The sequence below is a fragment of the Chroicocephalus ridibundus genome, chromosome Z (assembly GCF_963924245.1).
Source record: "Chroicocephalus ridibundus chromosome Z, bChrRid1.1, whole genome shotgun sequence".
NCBI lineage: Eukaryota > Metazoa > Chordata > Aves > Charadriiformes > Laridae > Chroicocephalus > Chroicocephalus ridibundus.
In genome coordinates this window covers 34143609-34167573 of record NC_086316.1, presented here as the reverse complement: position 1 = coordinate 34167573, position 23965 = coordinate 34143609, and the positions used below count along the sequence as shown (strand labels likewise).

At 40.2% G+C, this 23965-nt stretch overlaps 1 protein-coding gene across 3 annotated transcripts in view; it reads right to left on the bottom strand.

The window, feature by feature from the left end:
* Window positions 1-10580: 10580 nt before the first annotated feature.
* PCGF3 (polycomb group ring finger 3) overlaps window positions 10581-23965 on the bottom strand; it is a 51887-nt gene continuing 38502 nt past the window's right edge. For all 3 annotated transcript variants that reach the window (XM_063320091.1, XM_063320092.1, XM_063320089.1), the window contains 6 exons: window positions 22792-22847; window positions 21709-21819; window positions 21135-21223; window positions 19749-19886; window positions 17758-17838; window positions 10581-15957 (listed from right to left, as the gene is read on the bottom strand). In XM_063320091.1, coding sequence (XP_063176161.1) covers window positions 15910-15957; window positions 17758-17838; window positions 19749-19886; window positions 21135-21223; window positions 21709-21819; window positions 22792-22847 — 523 coding nt within the window. In that variant the 3' untranslated portion in view covers window positions 10581-15909. The remainder of the gene's footprint in view (window positions 15958-17757; window positions 17839-19748; window positions 19887-21134; window positions 21224-21708; window positions 21820-22791; window positions 22848-23965) is intronic.

Here is a 23965-nt window from a genome sequence, read left to right as displayed (position 1 = left end):
GTGAGCTCCTCTGAGCAGCTGTGTTCCAGTGCCCAGTGTCCCGCACACAGCCTTGCCGTTATGAAGCATTATCCACTGCTTTCTCTCCAAGGCTTTTCTTGCCTTGCAAGAAAGAAGAATTGCATTTAGGTGACGGCAAATAGATTTCTTCAAAGTGCTTCAGGACCTCAAAAGCAGGCAGGCACCCTGCCAAATTATTTCACAGGAAGTATTTAACACAGGCATGCCCAGGAGAGTTTCATTCTCTTGTGTGAACAAAAAGAAGTAAAAAAGTGGTGTACTTCCCATTCCCTGCAAAGTAGGTGGGGGCTTTAAACAGAGTTCATTCAAAATGTCTTGGAAATCTCATAATCTAGTTCCAAAATAAATAACTTCTTTAAGCAGGGGGAAAAAAAGCTACTTGATTTAAGGATTAGTGATAAAAACAATACTAAAGCTGAGGGAACTTGGTGGTGCTTGAGCCATTAGACAAAATACATGTTCCCATAGGGCCAGCAGCATGTTTGTGACGCAGTGCCTCCCTGCCCAGACCTCACTTCTCTGCCAAATTTATAAGCGTCAGGGTCACAGGTGCAAAACAAGACGATAGTTTATTCAAAATGGCATCAGGCAGCAGAAAAAAACAGGTGGTGGTGTGTTCCTAGCACCATGACAAATGGTGACAGTAAAGTAATTGTCCAATTGACAAAGGAAATGGGCTCCATCCCTGGCTCTGGCGCTTCCTGTCTGTGGTCACCTAGCTGATTGTCCTCAGATAAAAGCTAGGCAAGTGCCTTGTTCACAAAACACAAAGATGTGTGGCAGGTGGTTAATCCCATGTTGGCAGACATCACCTCTGCAGAATAACCACCAAGTCTGACTGCCACACATGAAGCTGAGCTGAGAACGTGCTTCATCATCATCCACGTGAGTATGACTTGGCAGCAGTGAGCATCCTGTCTGATCTTTCCAACGTGAGAAGTGGGCAAGGCCTGCAACCATCGCTCCTCTCCTGCTATTCTGTATGTGCACAACAGCAAAACTGAATCACTTTTGCACCAGGAGGAATTTTTTTTCATCTCTATTTCATTCTGAACAGAGCCAAGCAAATACTCCTTGGAGGATATTTACTTGCTGTTGGATGCATGGATTCATCCATCCAAGTCCTATGGATGCCTGCAGGCAAAGGAACTCACTAGTAGACATTTCATTTGAATTACTGCTCCTTAAAAATAAATAAGCTGGTGGATGGCAGTAGGAGCAAAGGAACAGGAATGGAGAGGGTTTTTTTGTACTGTAGTTAAACATTATAGTTTGGCATTTGACACTGTCATTTGAGCATTTCAATCATATCACAGCTGTCCCAGGGAGCCTTGAGCAAGATGGCATTCTCTAAGCTAGGTCTAGTGGGACAAATAAGCAACCTGTGGGACCACAAGATCCTATGCAACTCTGCCGTGCTTGCACACCCCTTGTGAGACCTGCTAATACAGCCCATCTTATACTCCACCAGTATTCTACTGTGTCAGGAAGATGCCTCTTATGTCAGATGCACATTGCACAAGATTGGCAAGACCCTGACACTGCCACATGGGCTGGACCTCGCACCTCAGTCTTTGCATGTCACTTCGCCTAACACATCATTGTTAGGTTACGTGCTTATAGCTTTAGCTCATACACACAACCACAAAGGTGCACAGAAAGACACTGGCAGGGGGCAAACAGTACGCTGTTGAGCTGCTCCCAGGCCCACCATAGGAGCCACCAGACCACAAAAGGCCCATGTCCACAAGCCCAGAGGAACACAGGGGCACAGTGGCAGGCAAATGAAGGACTCCTGGGGAGCCTTGTCCAGTCCCTTCCAGGGCTGTCCCAGGAGAACCATCAGCCCAATGTCCAGGTGCGATACCTATCATGATGAGTCACGAGGAGCAGCTCTCCAGATCAGGTGTCTGAGGGGGTTTGCTGTGTAGTGCTATGGGACATACTACGGGATGCAGGGGAAAAGCAGTTTTGGATTGCACAGGACTCATTATGCGATGTTCAAGGGAGGAACCGAAGGCAGGAAAAGGGGGAGGCTTAGGTGATTTGGGGAGGAAAAAAACATAGGAAAAAAGAGGAGTAATGGGATTAAAAGGTCCAGTTTTGTGTAAAATAGTTGACTCGTCAGTAACGATGTCTAACCATCCCCTGTGGAAGATCAGCACCTGTCCTGTCTTCATAGTGAATTCCTTTCTAATGCCTTCCTGGGTGGGGGGTTCTCTTCTGTGTGCATGTGTCTCCACGGGGGCCTGAGTGACAGCAACTGCAAGTCAGACCATGAGTTGGAGGACATGGTGTGCCGGCAGCTGCAGCAAGCATGGCTGTGCGAGTGAGTGTGTGAGAACTAGCGAAGGTCAAGCCCCACAAGATGGTCAATAGAAGTGGCCCAGGACAAGGGGTTGAGTGGGTCTGCAAGGGCCATCTCCCTGCATGAGAGTGCCTGTGTGTGTCTAGGAGTGAGACCACAGAGGGGTCATCTGTGGGACCAGGGGAGTCCTGGCCAGCTGTGTGTGTGCGATGAGCAACTGTATGAGCAACTGAAGTGGAGCTGTGGCCTCAAAGGCATGTCTGTCCAAGCGAGAGCAACGGGGGAGACTGAGATCCAGGGGCCAGCTACTGGGCAGACCAGGAGTCTGAGTCCAGCTGTTGGAGGGACCCACCTTGTACCAATTAAATTTTCCTGTGAATGACTATATGTGAAGTTCAGAGGCCCCAGCACACACAGACATACACAAGCATGTCCATTCTGCACCTTTTGTTACCGTTGCCAGTTCTGAGCTTTTGTTTCGTCTTTGGCTTCTAGATAGAAGAGCCTGCGTTTCTCAAAACTTTGCTCTTCCTTAGATCCCTCAACACCAATACTGTAAATCTGTTCATTGACTAACAAAGCAAACTAAAATCCTTGATTTCATCCACTTTCTGCTCTGTCAAGCATATGCATCTCACTTGGTGCTGTCAGACCACAACCTCTTCCCTTGGAACAGAGTTCTGGGAATTGGGTACAGCTTTGTATGTTGGACTGCACTGGTTCATTTAGGGGCAGATTAAGAAAGATGAGGATAAACAGTGACTAACCCCAAAGCAGGACTGAATGAGGAAGTTAAAGAAAGGCATCTAAAGACAGCTTTTCTGCAGTATTGACAGACAGAGGAAGCTGACAGTATTCAACAAGCTTCACTGCGACTGAAATCTGGCTGTGCTACATGGAAGCAACATTGAAAACAAACACACTTTTGTGAGCAGAGTGCCGTTCAGCATCTGGTTCTTTTGCGACATAGTATGGATGTCTTTTGCTGTTCTAAAGCAAGCTGCCAATGGATCACCAGCTGGCAAGGAACACAGTTTTGGAATAGAAACCCTTTGCAAAGTAAGAGAAAAAACAGATGCATGATCATCAAGGGAAGCCAATAGCTCATATAGATCAGCATTCCTGCCTGTTAAGCAAAAAGCTGGGCTTAAGCATGGTGGAGGACAAAACCAAGAGGCTTCCTGAATTACAATTATTATGGTGAAAAGATGTATTAGCATACAACCCAGCGTACGTGGGACAAAATTAACTGTCACTAGAATGCATCAGATTATCCGCAGACACTGCCCACCCCATCCACTTCTCTGCAGATGCCTAGACTCAACAGTTATAAAGAAATATATAACTGCTTTCATGCTGCAGTTCAGATTAGAAATCCACCATGCCTTGGTCCAACTATGTGCTCCCAGGGTGGTGGGGTTTTTTGTCATCTGAGCAGTCCAAGACTGTCCTGTCTAGCATTAATAATTCCTGAATGAACCAGACAAAAAAAACATACCAACATTGTAAAGGAGCTGCCATTGTGTGTTACAAGATTCCCTAAAGCAAAACAGAAGGAGACATGAGAAATCCAGACAAAGTGTTCTTTGATAGATAAAGAAAGAAAAATTGCAGCTAAGGCATGAAAATCCAGATCTAAAATAAGCAGACCCATTTCTGGATTCCAAGACTGAGAAGGCTTATAAAAGGTGGAATGAGCAAGGACCCTGAACATGGTCTAAACCTATGATGACTTTGAATGCAGGAACTGAGCCTAATATTAATTGCGTAACAGTGGCTGTCCTTTCAGATCCACAGCCACAATAATTATATTTCGTATTTTCCAGTCTGTTAGTCTACGCACAGTTGCAACTTCTTTTTGTGAACTGTGGATAAAGTTCGTAAGTAAAAAAACTAGCCTCTGCTCTCAATTCCAATCACAAAAAACAGATGACTGTACATAATTTGTACCATCATCAGTACCTATGTACGCAATTTGTACAAACAAAACTGATCATGACTAGCTTTCCTGCACCTCACTGCCTCTTCTTCCCAAACACCCTATCACTTATAGCAGTCAGTTGTATGGGCCATCCTCTGTCCCACAGCTACTCAGAATCCCACAAGACGTATTCATTCAGCATCTGTTCAGCAGCAGGATGCTTATTCCCCACTGCCCTTGGGGAAATTGAGCGGAGCTGCTGCTTGGCGGCACAAGCCTGCAGGTTGCACTCCAGAGTGACCAGGGAGATCTTTGCCTTGAAGCCAGGCAGTGGCTGAAGCAAAGACACACACTTGGATGCCTGACCCTGCTCTAACCAGGCATTGCATGACAGCTGGCACCTGTGCTAGGAAGATGTCTGTTTTCCCTGGGACAGTCACGGAAGCAGATTAAACTTCACCCCTAGCAATCAAAATCTACAGGAACATGCCGGTGTTCTGGCCAGCAAGGACAGATGCACCCCAGAGACCAGCCATGCACCGGGTGATTGCTGCACTGTGCCAGAAACACACGTTTGTGCTTAAGATGCCTCTGCATCTCACATCGCCTCTGCAGGGTTGGGCATCCCCGTCACAGCAGGGCACCAGCACTTCCCATGCCAAGAGCCACTGTGCCAAGCACCTCCGTCTCCCAGCACGAAGGAGAAAGCTGAACTGCTTAGCTGTGCTTCATACAGAAGTTCTCTCGTTTCCCTATTTTTCTTTCTAAGCATGCCCATGTGAATGCATGGCTTATGCAACTCTGGTTTAACTTAACCCAGGCACTGTTAAACACCCAGCAGTCAAACTCAGCTTTTCCAGCAGCTGCTGTTGTTTCCTTGGCTTTGCTATTTTGCCTAGCATGACAAAGTTTAAAAGGGCCTGCACTGCTCCCAGTTAATGCTCCAGTACGTGCTCCGTTTCAATAGTAAACAAGGAATACACAGCAGCTTTGCCAACAGTTGGAACCTGTTCTCCTGAACACAGAAAGACTTTGTTTACAGCTGTGCCTGCCATTCAGACCATGTCAGTTCCAGGGAAAAGTACAGCTTCTATTGCTCAAGACAATACAGAGAGCATACCAGACAGGGATTTCCAGTTGCAGTCATCAACTCTAAGAAAGCAAAACATGCGGCCGGACTCATGTTCACCTGGTCCGTTAGCCTCATTAGTAATTTCAGCTTCATACAGTCTGCCAGATATCTAGCTCCTTTTCCTCTCACCCTGTCTCCTCTCGTCTCTTCTTATTTCCTGGTCGCATAACCATGATAGACCTACAGGCAGGCCTGCTTTGCAGCCATGTTTCACGTGTTCTCTCCCCAATGCCATCCTGTGAATCATAAATGGGGGTGGATATGTTTGCAAAATTACATCACCATGCCCAGTGCGGGGAGCACTGGACTAGCAACTTGTACAGCTTTCTTCACCCCAAAACAGCATCAAGAGCACTGGTGCACGTTAGGTCTGGCAAAGGAGCTCGCCGGTCTCAACCTCTAAGCCTTCTACTCTTTTGACAAAGAGAAGGACAAGTTCAAGTATGGTTGTCACCGTGCCCCCTTCAAAACATCACCAGGATGCACAGCTCGGATATCTAGGCTGTGTGTATACCTGCAGCTGGACTTGTCGTCTCGCAGGAGCAGGAAGCTGCTTTGCGGAGCAGACAGCAGCAGAACCGTTTCCTTTTTCCCTCCTCTAGGTGGAGTGAGTGAAGCAGCAGGAAAGTCAAGCGTAGAACCAGTTACAGCTCGCTAGAGCTTCCTGCACAAGAAGGCCCTGAAGGCGAGAGCCTGGTGACAGGGAAGACCCTGCTGAAGCAGAAAGCGGGTCATACTCTTCTGCCTCCTTGACTGTAGCTTGGGTCTAGGGTACTGCTAAGGTGATGGCAGGGATGAGCTCAGCAGATGCCTCCACTTGCACCAGGAGGTAGAGGGGCAGATGGAACCAGCACAGAAAGATGTTTCCCTACAGATGTAGTAATATTTTCACACCTCAGAGCCTGAACGAGCAGCTGCCTGTGGAAAAGTGGAGAAGGGCACTTTGCTGCCATACCTCACAATGAGGGAGCAAGACTGCAGTCCCAAGACCCCCAACCCAAACCGGCTGCTTGTAAGAGTTTCTCATGTGCTATAACATTCAAGAAGCCTGAAAAAGACAGACAGGTGAATTCACTTGAAAGTACACAGCAGAAGTGCTGGTGACCCTGTCACTGGATCTAGAACAGCTTCACCACAAGACTGTCACCTCTAATAAACGTCCACGTGCTAAGACCGCAACATCAAAAAGACCATGGATCAGGGTAAGTGACCAGGGAAAGATGAAGAAAGTTGATGAGGCCTTCTCATACCCAGCAAGAAGAGCTACCCCACCAGAGACAAATCCAGTCAACCCATCAAAGCCAAGAAGGAAGCAGGAGGAGAAGGCCCAAGGCAAGTTGAAAGCACACTTTGCTAAGGAGGACCTCAGAGATCTGGCCAATGATACTGAGATGCCAGTCAGCTATGGAAAATGCTGAAGAAAGGCGCCATCTAGTATCTCAGAACTGTGAAATTTCTGCAGGGCAATGTGATATATATCACAGTTGCCCATCACAGAACCCAAACTCCCCTGCTAGCAACTCTTCACTTATTTAACCTCCACCATTCTGGCTAAAACTAGCAAAGTTCCTATAAGACTTTGTGAACCAGAGTAGAACTATGTAAACCTTGTCTGAACATGAGGATCCTCTAATTCAGAAAGCTCTTGAAGAAAGCAATGGTGAAGCAGTCCCTGTCATATAAAAATACACGCAGACTTGGGACTGCTTGTTTTCCAGGGAGAGGAAAGAGGAGACCGTTTCTCCAGAATGAGAAGTCAGTTGTCTCTCAAGTCAGGACACACAAGATCTGTTGAGATGCCAATGGGAGAGGGTCCAGAAACAACTACTCAGTGTCTTTGGTTCAAACCAGCATTATCACCATTTTCAAGCAATGCACACTACTGCAATAAAATCCAGAGACAGCCTCAAAGCTGAGCAGAGGGAACAGTCGAAACCATCAGGTCTCAGATGTTGCAGCTGTAGACCATTAGGCTGAAATGAAGCAGAGAAAGGAATCTTTTCCAAAGGATGTGAAGGCAGGACCAGGGCATACATTCTACTTGACATCCATGTTCACCACTGTACTACCAGTCTGTTTCAAGGCACTCCCAGAAATCAGCAAAACACATTTAAAATAATAATCCAAGTAATGCTGCTATAATCCACTGCAGCGGGTTACAAAGACATTGCTTAAGTGGGAAATCAAAAGCATTTAGAGAATACAGTGTATTATGAATTACACCGAAGCAGAATTTTTGCTCTGCAGCCTCCTGAGAACCAGCGGAAGAGCCCAGAAGCAGAGGCACTATTTGCTGCTTCAGCAGTCAGCATTTTTCATGACAGCGATGGAGATCTTCATATGGTGCAGCCTTAGAGAATCCATAATCAAATGCTTTGTAGTGTCTTGAATGGAGGAGTCAAAATTCGGGCAAGGGACAGTGAGCTTTGCATCAAAGGAGAAAATAAGTGAACGGCCTTGAAGACTTTAATGAAAATGCAGCTTCCCTTCCCCCGTGTGTGTGAAGGAACAATTACATGCTATAGGCAGAGGCGGAAAACAAGCAGCAAGGCTGCATTCCCTCATGGAAACCACCCCGTCAGCCTTCCTACTGAAGCCAGTTGCTTGGATTTTTGTTCTGTTCTTGTTTTCACAGGTATGGTGTATGCTTGGATACACCAACATACAATCATTACACACAACATAGAAAGCGTAAACATGCCTAACTCAAATCCATCAATACAACACCTCTACACAGTGACAGCACAAGTCCAAGAATACAGTCATGTGAAAGACTGTTTAGATTGTTGTGGCCCACATTTTATTTTTAATACTGAATCTCTCAGAGTACTCTTGTGAATTTTTTTTTCTCCACTAAGGAGAAAAAGGAGAATTTCACTGCTTGAGTTTCTCACTGAAAAGCTAACCAAAAGGAAGCTTGAAGAAAAAAAATATTCGAGAAAAGAAAAAGCTAAATGAGGCAGCTGTTAGAAGTTAAAGACACACAGGGACTTTTTTGATAAAGATGCAATTCAGACGTGGTACTGAACTAAGCTTAACTGAGCTGAGATCAGTTTAATTTGGAGTGACAATGTCTACACCAGCGTTCAAACAGCTGCATTTATCTTAAATTTACATATTCAATTAGTATGGATTACTTTTTCTGACTGCTCCAACCTCAAGGGCACCCCAAGGAAGTTAATGCACAAAAGAGAGATATTCCACGTGTAAGTACTGGTTTTTATAGCAGAATACTCAATCGGTGGCACCAGAAAATATCAGTTACATATAAAGCAAGAAATACCAGTTAGAGCTTTGTCATGTTTAATTACCTCTGGGGGAAAAAACACAGTTGGCTCCTACTAGCTGCACGGCCGATTTATGCTTTCAGGGCTAGCTAACACAACTATTAGCACAATTTCTTGTTGGGCATTTTGGGGATTTCAGTCAAACTGGGAATTGTTTTTGCTCTTAGTTATTAGATTAGCAACATGTTCAGGCAATGAGGGGAGTTAGTTCAGTTTCATCACATATTTCTGTTGTTTAGGTTTTGCAGTCTAGTTTTAAATGACTCATTTCAAACTAACATAAAGTAATGGTAATAAAAGATAAAACATCAAAGAAGTTATTTCTTCTGTCCAAATCAAAGGCAGAGAACGGTCTGAATTTCTACAAGTGTATTTTACATGGAACAATACAAAACAATTTTTGCCACAACCATTTCAAAGGTCACATCCACAACAAGATGCTGATGGTGATGCTTTAATCATTCCTGAAGTGAGGTATACACGTAAGTCGTTCCTCCTGCAAACCTGAGCAATTTCTTCATGATGTATGTGCCAATTAAAGAGACCACAACTTGTGTACAGCACCAAGTGACTAGGTACTTCTGCTTGCAGAGGAGAAGAAAGCTTCTGTCATCTCTTAACTACTCCAGCATTTACGGAGGTCAGAAAATCTGTAATCACACTCCCATGAAACAGAACCCCCCTATTTGAGCACATTTTCTCTAGGCTCCTGTAATAGCTGCTGAAAATGCAAGAAGGAAAGAAGCAGGCTGAGCCAGGCCCATCACTGGTTAGTTCACAGATAGATGGAAGCAACCAGTGGTACAAAGTTTAGGGAAGCGCTAGAACCATTAATGAGAGCATGGAAAATTTACCAATGTAACGCTTGCTCAATTGGTGACAACATTTATTCACTTTTAAGTGACTATACGGAGGCAAAGGGACCTTTCTGCAGTAAGTCTCTCATGCTGGTATTTAAACGATGCTAGTAAATGGCAAATGCCCGGCTTCTGCAGGACAATTATACGTGGGTACCATCAGTGCAAATAAGAAATATGTGTATGAATAAACACCTGACTTCACTGACTTGGCAGTTCCTAACAAGCCAATAGCAGGAATAAAAGCCCTTCCTGCCCTCTCAGTATGTACAGAGCAGTTCACAAGCGATAAATTTGCATTACTGCATGTAAATACTGCAAGAAAATCAACTATTGTAGCATCCGCTTTGCAGTTTTACTGTATTATCTCAACTAGGCACTTCAATTACCTAAAAATTCCCCCATACCTTTGATCTGTTCAGGTATTAAAATACATCTCAAGGATCTTAAAGGAAAAAATCTCCTGAAGTTACAAAGAGGGCAGGAACCAATGTTTGCCAATAACCATAAAATACCATTTTTTTCGAAGGCAAAACATATTCAGTTCATTAATCAATGCTTCCTATAAGTAAGAGACTTTGTTCCCCCCCCATCATCTTACCAAAGTAACATAACACAAAATCAGAATGTGTGTAGATATGTTTTTCAGTTTGGCATGGGTCTAAGTGACTGTGTTGCAAAATGCTGCAGTTGTCCCCTGTGCATCAACATCACCAGTTAAGGGTAAGACTGAAAATAACACAAACAGGTCGCATCAGTTCTTTTCTATCGGGACACATGAAGACATGAGGGAAACTGCGTTTCTCCGGTCTGTAGCTGAAGCTATTTAGTTTCTTAACTGGCAGTTACTTGCCACAGAAATCTTGCCATTCCATGCAGTGGAACAATACTTTGGGCCACACTTGTGTTTGGAGTAAAAGGCTGATTATGACAATGCAATGCCACACCACGACTGTTTCGGTCATGCTGTGTTTGTTCAGTGCTATGACATTATGGCGGCTAGCTCCTTATCTTCTTGGGGAAAAATGGTACAATAACTTCCAGCCTGACAGTATTTCAGTTAGTTTCTCTGCTTTTATTAACAAGCATATAATATTAATTGGCAAAACACTGGATACAAGCTTCACTATCATAAAATCAAAACATTAAGCAATAATCCCAAAAGGCTTATTCAGACAAAACTAGCCACCAATAGTACAAAAATTACACAGCAACACAAAGCATAAAAAATTGTAAACTTTCAAATGAAGCTAAGCCAAAAATATGGTTTTACACTGTGACAGTTCCAGAATCTTTATTATGCCACATACGAGGATAGAGGCTTAGTGGTTGCACTGGCTTATTGTCCCTTAACTGTAAAATAATCTTGTTGCAGAAGGAAAGAACAAACTCTCCTTTTGTCCCGATAAGTAATTTGAATTCAAGATTGCATTAAACCAATGCTTTGACTTTCAAATAAAAATATTTTAAAAAAAATAGTGGAACATCAGTATTCAGAAATCAGGGCTCCTTCCTTCAGCCACACCTAACCCTTTGCATGAATGGTCCCGTTGGTTTATGTGTGTTTCCAGATTAGTGAGGTTCAGTTCATTGTTCATAGTGTTTATAGAACTGGACGTTTAGTTCTTACCCTACCACTAGGATCCAGACAGGTCATTGTGGCTTTGAAAGATTTCCCGGAAGCCCTAAGGATTATCGAACATGGATCAAATAGCAGGACCAGAGCTTTAACTTCTATATAAATAAAGCATAACTCCACAGTAAAACATTACTGTTGACTTGCCCACAAGACGCGAGCTCCTAGAAAGAGTTTGCACTGATGGCAATTTTTGATTAAAGCAGAGACTGAAGCATTGTTATATGTTCCTTAACGTTGTTCTCTCTGCAACTTTTTACTTCAACAATGGATCTCAACATGTTAGTTACAGTTAATTACATCTTACATAGAGATTCTAGTGTATGGGACAATTTTTTGCCCTGTTATCAACTTTAGGCAGACTAACTGAAGTGTAGGTTGCATTAACATTTCCAGTGAAACAACCAAAACGAAGTAATTACCTGAGGAAATACAGAAACTTGATTGTTCTGTACAAAATGCTTTTTAAATACTTATTAAGAATCATCTTGCTGATGTACAGGTTGGCTTTTTCCTATTATATTTAGCTCAATAGTAAGATGCATAATGCTGTAAAATAGGCTAGTTGTATGGTTATATTTATCATCCAGTAGAAAAAAATGCAATGAATCTCCTAGGACTGTGTTGTTATAAAGACAATAAGAGCCAGATAAGCTTTCAAAGGCTCATAGCCTATTGGAAAAAAATAGCACCATCATAGTTGTAGTCTGATATTTTTTATGGTTCCATATCCCCACAAGTGATAGTGTTGTGTACACTATTGCACAACCATTAAAAATAAATATTCCCAGGTTTGATGGTACACAAATATACCAGACATAACAATGGCACAAAAAATTTTCAGATAGGCTGCAAGTCTTGCCCATTGCTTCCACAATTCACATTAAGGTTTCTTGCAAGATCATTTATTTTAAAATATTGCTGACAGATAGTTCTTGTACACAAATTTAAATCCCACACTTCACTCTTAAAATAAAAAAAAGAAAAAGAATAAATCAAAAAACAACCCCCCCAAATAACAGCCCCAAATAAACACCCATTTGAACAAGTGAGAAAAGCTATCTAGATTCCTTTTAAATTTAACAGTAAGCAGACGCTACATTTACAATTTAAAAATATGCCTAATAAATGCATGTTTCAAACCTATTGCACAAAAGCATAAGTAATGCTCTTTATCCGTACAAACGAAAACATACAAATAAAAGCTACTCAAACTCAATGTAAAAGGAAGAAGCTTGTAAAAACATCTTACAATTTCATTTTATATGCCCGTAAATAAAGCTGGAGCACTGAAACCAAAAATACTTCGATGGTAAAATAAGACAGAAAGCTTAAAATAGAATAAATAATTTTATAAAGTTAAAATTTAAAACCCCAAATCTTATTTAAATTCAATATTATATATTCTATCTGAATTCTCTATTTTAATGAAACTATATTTAATGAGACTCTGAGCCTGGGTGATTCATCAGTCTCATTGCTGCTGAGGATAATGAGGATAACAAGATAGTTCTTCACTGCAATTATTTACCAGCTTAAGTAATTGTGAAAACTACTTCACAGTAACAGCATCTTCACGAAAGTCAAAGTAAACTAACATGATCTCACTAGAACCAAGAGATATCTATGCTGAGTCCAACTTTTAGTCCAACTTTGAACAGTAACAGCGTTATTTTACCCAATATAATCTTGATATAAATTAACTGTCTCTTAAGCTTCACAGAAGTGAAACAAGGCTGTGAGTCAAAGAAAATCTGCCTCTCACCTCAATTCAATTGCATTGCAGTCTTTTAGTAAGGCTAAAGGCAATAAATGTACGGTCCAGACATCCCTTCTGAGGGAAACAGTTTCTGTAGTGAAGATGTTGTGACCTGTGATTTAGAAAAATAACTGGGTGGTTTTGTATTTGGTTGAGGTTTTTTCTTCCTTTTTACTGGTGAGGTTTTATCAGATAAGGACATTGCAAAAGCAGATATATACAATTATGAGCAAAAAACCCAGCTGTATGCATTAATACTGTTGTGATTTTATGTATCCATATAGGTATAAACAGAGTTTTCAATATATTGATAGCACCATAACAAATTCAAGTGATTCTAAAGATGGTTATAAACTTATAAATATATGTTCTGTACTGTAGATTGTAGATTGCTACTCTTACTGTAGCAAGAGATAGATTTGAAAGGCTTCTGGATTTGCTTGTTCATAACTCATTTCTCAAATGCACAAGTACACAGGAAACTACTAATATCCCAATGTCCTTTAACAGCACTGCATCAACATCTAGTCGTACAAAAAGCTTCTGCAGTACACACACTCTGAGGTAGACAGATCTCACTTTTTTTTTTTAAATGTATATTTATACCCTGATTAAGGTGATTAATCAGAATGCTGTCTGGCAGCCTTAATGTCTACATCAGGTACAGCCAGTGTCTGTATACTCAGGGTGCACAGAGGGTGGACACATAATAGCACTGTTCATATTCGCAGTGCCTCAGTGGCTAGAGCCAGTCCCTTATTTACACTAAGACAGCAACAACCACATATGCAGCTCCAGAAAGGCCCAGTATGTCAGTTTGTGTACACATCCATACCATCTGCATTTGCCGTTTCATGAAAAAAAATCATAAGAATGGTAGACCCATGATCTCATTCGTTGTTTTCTGCCAGTTCAAGTAATGTTAAAGACAGAAAAAAAACCCCTAAAATACATATATTTGAGTCTACAAACAGCATGAGAAAAACAGAGCCAAGTTTGATTCCATTGCTCATATGCATGCATGCACAGACACATACACCCCCCTCCCATGCAAACCCAGCCATCCAGTCCTGATGTGGAGTTCTACCTAACCCAAACATACAAATGCAGCTATCTTATGACCTCATCTGCAAGGACAGCAGCAATTTTTGGCCTTTGTGTGGCTTTCCTTTCCACCTCCACAGCTCAGTAGGCTCCCTTTCATTCTCTGCTCCCATACTTTTTGATTTCCTCCCCGTTCACACCTGTGACTGGAACCCTCTTTTCAAAGGTAAACAAAAGTTGGAGCATCACTTCTGCAGCAGCAGAGCTGAGAACGGAGGGCTGGAGACTCCAAAGAAGGAAATTTTGGGACACACGCTGAGGAATGTGGTGCTTTGAAAACTCAAGAAGAGGAAGAGGATTTAAAACGCTTGTATAAATCTCTTGTAGTATCAGCTTCCTATTATCGAGTAACAAGTAAAACTCTATAGCAGAAGAGGGGAAGGAGCACAGTTAGACGAAGCAGGGCAGTTACAGGCAAACTTTTTTTCTTATCCAAAGACAATTCATCAAAAAATAACAGGGTTTAATAAGAAGAACAGCAACTAGCATTTTCAGCTGACTGGAAAACTCTTCCAAAAATTAGAAGGTTAACTATTTCCAGCTGCCAGTAATATGTCATAGCCTGTTTTCAATGACTTGACACCCATGCCAGACAAATACTCTCACAGTCATACTATATGTGCTATTCTGTATACAGCTTGCAGAAATCACTTTCAACTACTGTTGTTAAAAAGCCAACTATTTCAAAAAGCCTTATAAAAAGTGCAGTGAACCCTGCTAAGTGCTAGTGTGGGTGCATTCAAAAACACATATAGTTATATGTGTGTCTAGATGTATGCACACATACATACAACGCACGTGTATTACCTTGCATCCATTACAGCTGATGCAAGCAAAATTATCAGTTAAGGCAAGAAGGTGCTAAAATAATCCCCCCCTGCCTCCTCCCTCAAGACAGCTAGGAATTGCGCTAAAGAAAATGTTATGGTTTCATAAGAAAACAGGTGAAGGAAATATAAAGCTGCACATAATGATCTGAGTAATTTTTAATCAGAGAAATGAAAACTGTGCAATATCACTGAAAGTTGCCCAAGGACAGTGTTTCAATAGCTAGTGAGAGCAAATTCTCTCCACATTAAAAACTGATTTCTGCAAGCCACAACTACATAAGAAATGTTTATTTTTTAAAAAGTTCACAAATCTAGCACTTTTGAGTATTTGCCATTATGTGGTGCAATTTATGCCACAGCACAGCATCAGGGCACATTAAAATCAAATTAAATGATTTCTATTAATCTTACCAAATCTACATGCATAGGGGAGTAGCAAAACTACTAAAACACAAAGTGAGGGAGAGCAGTAATTGAGCAAAAATGACAAACTTATTGGTTTCCCAGATTTTCAGAAGTTTTCAATGCAGCATAATAAATTATCACCAGTCACTAGGTGCGTTCAATGCTCTACAGAGTAACTTGAATAAAGCCAATGCAATCAGGCATACTATATAAGACAGTAACAATTTGCAAAAATATAGTTTTTAAAAGATTCAGAATGTGAGAACTAACTAAATGCAACTTGGTGTCAAAAGTAACATTTTTAAATCACCCCACAACATTCTAACTTATTTCTGTGTAACTGTAAGAGATAAATCAGGCTAAGATATATGGAACTGTGAAGTGTTTTCAGTATCTGTAAACTTAGTGCTGGTAGTGTCTTGTTGAGTTGCGACTTCTTTCTTCCATACAAAAAAAGTATAAATATTTTCTGTCCAGAAATCTAGGCAGCACATCCCTAGAAGAAATACTCAGAAGGACAGTCCACTGTGAAAGCCCTACAGTCTTCCAAAATTATTCGGCTGGTTTGTGTCATGTAATTAGTGATGCACTAAGAAGGTGCCAGATGATAGTCTCTGCAAAAAACTCTGTCCAGAAGGACAATAAAGTTCTACAGCAAGTCCATTTTGGGTCTGTAATGTAGCAGTAGAGGTGCTTTCTGCAAGACAGAAACATCAGGTAAGTTAAGAAACAAAACCAGAACTAAAACTGTTCAGTAGGCAAAACTTTTGTTAGGTAAACTAAAGCATAAAATGTACTATCAGAGTAACTATGTGATCTGCCAAAATTTCACCAAGGCAAAGATAAGATGCAATTTCACCTGTGAAACTCCAACAAGAGATGAAAAATCCTTTCCCTTTTCTCTCAGGAGCTGATCAACTTAAGATCAGTTCTACCAGATCTGTTTAACTTGGAAAACCCACTCCCAGTAAGGGAGAAATGCAGATGTCAAAAAAGCAGCATAAGAGGATGTGGTACTTCATATTTAACAGCTCCCACTTGATTCCCCTTCTATAAATGTACTCATTGCCTTTTTATGGATAAGTGAACTTCTAACATCCACAACATCCTGCACCAAGGAGTTCTGTGTCTCATGTAAAGAATTGCTCGCTCTTCTTTGTTCTAAATCTCACACCTCCTAGTTTCATTTTACATCCCCCACCTCTTTCACTTGAGCAGTTTACAGTTCCCTTTTCCATGTGATTCACAATTGCATAAATTTCCATGATAAAGGTGAATAGTACACTTGTACAGATGCACATCGATTTGATGCTCTTGTTTGGTTCTCTTTTCCCCTGCCCATACAAATCCCTAACATTTGCTTTGTGTCCTTTTATATTTACCTACATCGAACTTAAGGTGTTCATTAATCACCTGTAGTCAGAACTGTAAAGGCTTGCCTCAGCTCCTTCTGATCAATCTGTCTTCACTATCCTAAGTAACCACAATGTTGTCAGTGCACTGTTACTGCACTGCACTCTAATCCCTTTCCAGGTCATTCAGGAACATCATACAAAACAGATTCTGGTAGGATTCCACTCATGACGTCTCTGCATTTCAAAGACTGCACATAGACTTCTATCCTGTGACTCTTATGCAAGTGAATTATTTTTCTACACAGACAGAAAAACGCTTCCCTACTGCTACCTGCACCTCTTCTAGACATGCAAGCCAAAGCCATCAAGTGTTTCTACCTCAGTGTACACTGTAAGCTTGGACTGTGTTGCTTGTCCATTACAATCACTAACTCCTAGTTCAAATATCCCCAGATACACATACACTGACTCTGTAGGTGTGACTTTTCTCCTAAATGTTTGATTTTGCAATTAATTCTTACACCCACTTCACTTGAGCTGCCATTACTAATATGATAGTAGTCAGAATGAATGGCCCACTGTTTACTATTGAGTTTCAAGGAAGTTGTTTAAATAAACCACAATAAGCAAGTCAAAGATGTACTACGACATTTTTAGCAAGCCTTGTTTATGCTTACTAAATGCCGATACAAGTTCCCTTAACTAAGGCAGAGAAGCATTGCAATTATTGCCTCTCCTTTAGAGGTAAAATATCTTTCTTGAGCTACAGAAGATAACTACGTTGAAAATTTCTGCCTTTTCTGCATCACAATCAATTTCTCACCTACATGGATTAAAACCAGTTTTACCTGAAATAGCTAAAAATACTTTCTTGTGTCTTCTACTTCCTTTGCTAGACTTAATAGCAATTTGACAATTGATGCAGTGTTCCCTTTTTCCTTGCAATTAATACTTAATGGACCTGTCCTTCATTTCCTTGGAAACAAAATTAATACTTGATGCTTAAGGATGCTGTATTAGCTATTTATCAAAGTATCTTTTTATCGAGTTTGCAGTTACTGCAGTATAGTTCCAAATGATGCCAATTTTATGAACATTTTATTTGGACACTTCATGATTTACTTGGAATCGCTGTGTCATACCTTAAATCTCCATCTAGTAACAACTACAAACTTGAGCGTGTGATCCTTCCCAAGAATCTCTTCGTTGCATAATATGTCCAGCTGACAAAAAAAAGACGACAGTTAATTTAGTGGGACACAGTACACGATGCAACGTATTTCAGATAATACTACAAATGTCTGACAATATTTCTTTTCTCTGAAGACACTGGAACCGTTCATCTTGCAGTTGCTCTGCAGACAAAAATAGTACCAGGAAAGAAAAGGTACTTTCTCAATATAAAGTGCTGAAAGACCATGTCTGTGCCTACCTAGGAAATATTGCATGAACTGGACTTAGCTGTTTATCTTCCCAAGCAGTATTAATGCCCTTTCCTGAAAGCTTTACATGTTTTTAAAAAGGCCCAATAAAACAATCAAAGCAAAACAACTCACAAGTGACAAAGATAGCTATGCTATTTACCATACTATGAATTTTTTTTACTTAACACCAGCCAGGTGTCTTTCTGCTACAATTATACATTTTTAAAAAAAAAAAACCTGTCTGCCACCTTCCTCATATACTATATTTATGGGGTTTTTTGCACATACTCAATAGCTATTTTTACTTTCTTATCTCAGTGCTGAAAGATCTTGGTATTATAAACAGTGAGGATATAAACACAAAAACATGAGGATCATATGACTACTAATCAGCAGAACTACAACAGCTGAACATGAACTAAAAGACGGAACATGCATGACAACAGAAAGTTCCACCAAGTGGCTTATATTAACAACGTTTTAGCACACAACCCAGAAAGGCCTGAATGGACACACAGCCCACTTTCATGGCTTATCTAATTGGCAATAACTCAAACCTGCAACAGTCTACGGCAATCAACTAAGTGCCCACAAGTTTAAATCCTTCTACTAACTGTACCCATTACACTGATTACATCCAGTACACTTATTACACCACAATTTATGTACACTTAAGAAGATAGGGAGGGATAGCAAAAGAATGAACAGTACTCCTGGAAGTTTGTTCCTTCGGTAAAAGCCAAGAAGGTTGTTAAGTCACAGACTGGCACAGTGGAACGGAGGGATTAAACACACACAAACACACACACAACCCCTTTCAAACAGTGATGGTAGCTATGTTGCTGCTGGGCTACTGCCAGGGGTCAACCACTTCCAAGCCAGCTGAGGACATGACAGGAGATACAGAGCAGAGTTTGGGGACATACTCCAATGATAAGACAGTCTGTTGGTTTGAAGCGTACAGAAGCTAGGAAGGAACAGTGATACAAACGTAAATTGACTGTTGAAAAGTTTGAGCAGAAAGGTGTTGCCACATTGGACTGGAAAGCAGATGATTTGATTTGCATGACAAATGTAAATGAGATCCAGTGAATAGGTGTCTGGAGACTGCAATAGAGACCCACCAAAGTGGTAAACAGAGGCTGCATTCATAGGTTCGCCACTGTTAATTTCAAATCTGAATTTGGAGAAGTGCAAAGAATTGCCTTTCTTTGTGTACCTTTCATCATAAATTCTTCCCACGATTCCAAGTATTCCCTGCAAAGGAAGTGAAAAGTACGTATCTGATAACACCCTCCTCATGGTAGGCAGCAACTTTAGGTTGAGCTTCACTGAGAGCACACAAAGGAACAAAATATTTGTGATGCTTTCTCTTAATCTGGGCTTCAGTAGCGTTTGTCGCTGCCTGTCCCCTCCAAGGAGTGTGAAATCTCTGAAAGGGTGGGGTATACCTGACTGCAAGCTGACAAACAAAGCACGTTGCCAGGGTCCATTTCAACACATGTGGAAGCACATAACCAAGGCTTTTGGGTCAACTATTTATACACGGACATGAAAAGATGCACTGCAAACTACGTGACAAGTCCTGTGTAGACCCAAGAAAGGACAAGAAAATAGCTAGAAAAGACATTCATTTGCAAAGGAACAATCCCACACTTTTCATAAGGTATTTATATCTGCAAAATAATTTTAAAAAATTAAAATATTACCTCATTAAAAGAAGAAAGGTTAAGCTTTTTGGCAATGAATTTCTTTAGATGCAAGACTGTTGCTTGTGCTGAGCAGCGAATCCATTTCCGTTTCAATCCACGCAATTTGCTGCTATTGCATTCCAAGCAGATGCTTACCTTCAAGAAAAAGCAAGCTGTCAGGGTTGGCTGGAACAATTATCTGCAGTCCTTATTATGTATTCCATATGCAGTCTTTATTAATACATCAAAGTGAAAGAAGTACAGTACCAGTATTACTTAAACTCAAACGCCTGTAGACCTATTAAAAAAGAAATTCTAACATCTTGTCAGTTTAGTGATAAGCATTACTGCAATGAAAACAGATCTCAACAAAGAAGTTTAAGAAAAATTTTTTTTATGTTGGAACAAGGCTGCTCCAGTCCAAATTCACAGCTGCCAATAGCTCAAGAGGATCCTATGTCAAAAGGTAGAGTAAGATAAACACTAAGAACACTATTGCCAATTTTTAATGATTGCTTCTAACATAACTTCTTGCTTTTAATGCAACTGCTAAATCCAGTTTAAAACAGAATTTTAACATACGTTTAAATGAGAATTTAAAGTTTAGAAAGAATGGATACAAATGGCATAACAAATTTTTAAAATTCTAAGAATTATCTCCCAAAAAGTCCCTCTAACTTCTGTTCTTCAATTCTCACTTCTTTTCTCATACAGCTCTTCATTACTTAGTCTTTGTGATGATTTACTTTATGCACCATGAGGATCTAATGCTAGGTACAATCTCTTTGAAAGTTCCCTTGCATTACAGTTGAAAAGAAAATTAATCCAAGTTTAATTTGCTCCAGACACACATAACAGCAAAACATAGAAGGGATGGCTTGTTTACCATAAAAGGAGGTTTCACTTTCAAAAGTGTTTTGTGTTTGAAACTTAATGGTGAACTACCTGGCCTTCAAACTACTTTTATGGTCAAGGGCTAACACTGTCTTAGTATTAGACGTTTAAAACAAAACAAATAGTAAGTTAGTAAAAGAGTAAAAGGTTTTATTCACAATTATTGATACGCATTCAGCTCAGAATATAACAATAACACTAGGATACATGCCTTCAGAAGGGAAGCCACATAACCTGAATTTATTTTGAGAGAAAATAAATACACTGGAAACTCATAAACAGTCAGAACTATCAAATCTTCATGCAAATGTCTTTAGTGTATTCTCCATTCCTGCCAAAACCCAAAGGTGAAACTCATGCTTACACAAAAGCATTGGACAACGCTGCATCTTGTTTGTGTCACGGGACAGAAAAAAATACTTTGAGATAGCTATTTTTCTTCTCTGTTAGCTTAACAAAGCACTAAAGCTAAAATAAAAGCTAAAATTAAAACATGCCTTATGAGCTCACCTGTTCGTCACTTCGGTGGTAGTCATTATCTTCTTCCTGTTTTTCCTCAGAAGTTTCTTTGTTTGCATTTTCATCTGGTTTAGTTTCACCTTAGATAAAAAAACAGATACATGGGATAACACTGAGCAGCAGCTTGTAATGCTAATATGATTTAAACTGCACAGTTCAGGACTGCAATACAGAACAAACTTTGCTTTTCCCAAATTATGCTTATCTACTCAGGCAACACTGGCTGCCAACAGCCCCACAGATGAAAGAGAGGAATACACACAGAGCACAACCTTCAGTCCAACTGCGAGCAGCCCAGAAGCTGGGTAACTTCACAGAGTCCCCATGTAGGCACTACTATGGAGGTCTCCTTTGCCAAGAGTAATATGCTAGGACTGGCTAAACAGAAAGATTCTGTGCACAAATAAGGGATGAAGCAACAATCCTACACTTCGCACTATATTGTGCAGTGTTATAAAACAATTGTGATGGTAATAAATCAACTAGGCACGTATCTCCAACAGGTCTGTTCATCAATGTACTAGCCATCACCCTCCCAAGACAGAATAAATAAAGGACCATTTACCATTTCGATGGGAATCTAGGTGCTGTTTTGTAGAACAAGTCTCCCCTTTGATGTCCCCTGGAACTTCCATGCCCAGTTTGTGATAAAATTCTCTTTGCTTTTTCATTTCCGCTGTTTAAAATTGTAAATATTAATCCCTGTAATAAAGTTCTAATGCAATATTTACGAAGTTATTCCAAATCCCTTCCCTCTTAAGTGAAAAAGGCTTGCCAACAAACAGTGGTACTGCCATGATTTATTGCTCTTCTATCTCTGGTCTTGTATGAAGTCATGCCTCATCTTATTTTTCAGAGTTAGAATGCTGCAAAGTCATCCATATAGCTACTATTATAACAGTCTATTAGAATGACATAGCATTTAAAACACTATACCTTATTTTGAATCCCTCCCATGGTATTTCAGTCAAACCATTGTTTTTGAATTTTTATTTGTAGTTCTGATTTTCAATATGCTAGAAATATTTTTAAATAATCTATTTAAGCTTATTGATGTTTGAGAATGTTCTGGGTTTGCAGTTTAAATGGATTAAAAATACTCAATTTAAATTAATGTTGTAACATAGATTAAGACAAGAATTACTGAGAAGTTACTATAAGGTCCTTCTTTAGTTCAACAGATCCAGTCTCAAAGAGGATTATAAAAACCCAAATTGAAAGTTACCTGCTAAGAAATGACTTACACAGTAGCAGAAACTTCACTGAAACTAAAAGCTGTTTTACATTACAATCTACCTCTGAGAATTCTAGAAAGCTGGCACAACAGATTTAAGTACACAGTTTAAAAAGAACAAGTGACAGTTACAGTGTGCCACCATTCAAAAGCTAAACTACTATTCTGCTTTATATAATAATACGTTTTGAAGAAATAGCCCATCTTTCCTCCCATTGCTCCCACCCCCAATTGCTGCTAGTACAGTTATGAAATTAACCTAAACACTAGGAATAACACAAATGAAGGAATATGGTTTTCCATTGTATTTTCACCAGTTCCACCCCCTCCCAATTTAGCTTTTTTTTTTTTTTCTCTCAAGTGTTAAGGAAATATGTGCAAAACTATCTCTAAAAAGGTGATACCACCACTTACCTTCTTGGAGGCCTGGCACAAGTTTGTAAACAATATCTTGCATTGTTCTATCATGACTAGCAAGAAAAAAACGAAATCAAAAGTTTAGGTCAATCATCTTGGTTAAAAGTATTTCTCTTTAAAAAGTTCCAGGACAAAATTGATGTAAAATCTCCAAATTTACCTAAGAATAATTTCAATTCTCCCATCAGTATTTATATCAAACAAGAGAGGACAATAACACGTAACAAATTATGAAGAAGTACAGGGTAGCACAGAAACGCAATGGAAGTTTGAAGGAGAATAGTCCTGGACATGAGGAAGACGATGACCCATGGAACATGGCCTCCTACATCAAAGCAAGCATGTCATTAATAATGTCAAAATTTGACAACTTTGAGGTAAACTCATTTTTATTACAAAAGAATCAAGGATCATCTGTTTCTTACCTCTACAGACTCATCTCTTAGATTTCTAGATCACTTAGTTACCTTTACTGTGCTTTTCCAAAAATGCGAGAAAACAGTTCACAGGAAAAGATCACAAGAATAAAATTTTACTTTCCTCTTAAAAGCCAACATTTTAACTGTGAGCAACATCATGTAGCTCAGAAGCCTGTATAGGTAGTGTGGCTCAAGTAAAAGAAGGGCAATAGTCCCACTGCAACTGGAGCAGTAGGACTCATTAAGATTCTAAACTTTAATTCCAGCTCACCTAGACAAAATTCCATTTTAGTCTAACATAAGTCACTGTCTGAAAGAAACAAAGTTCCCCAAGTACCCTAAGAAACAAAGTACCCTAAGTTCCAATTGATAAGTAAAATCAGAAACTTTTCAAATGTCTGTCTCAGCTGCTGCAAGGTCCTTACCCCAACAGAGCTTGCAATACAAAATCCTGAATCTGACTTAAATAGGAGATGAGGCTTACAAGAGTAGTTTCAGGCTTTTGATCACCTGACATGAGCACTTCACAGCAGCGGAGACTAGTGAACATGTACATAAATGTTGACAAGTCAAGAGATTTAAAAATCAACCATTACAATCTTTTAATATATCACTAGAAGAAGAATCGAAGTATCTTTAATTCTAAATTCATGTCATTTCAACTAGTAGCAATCCCATTTGCACAGGCTGGGCTTTTCAAATGTCAAATATGGATTGAGGTCAAGGGAAGTGATTTTGCCGCTCTACCTGGA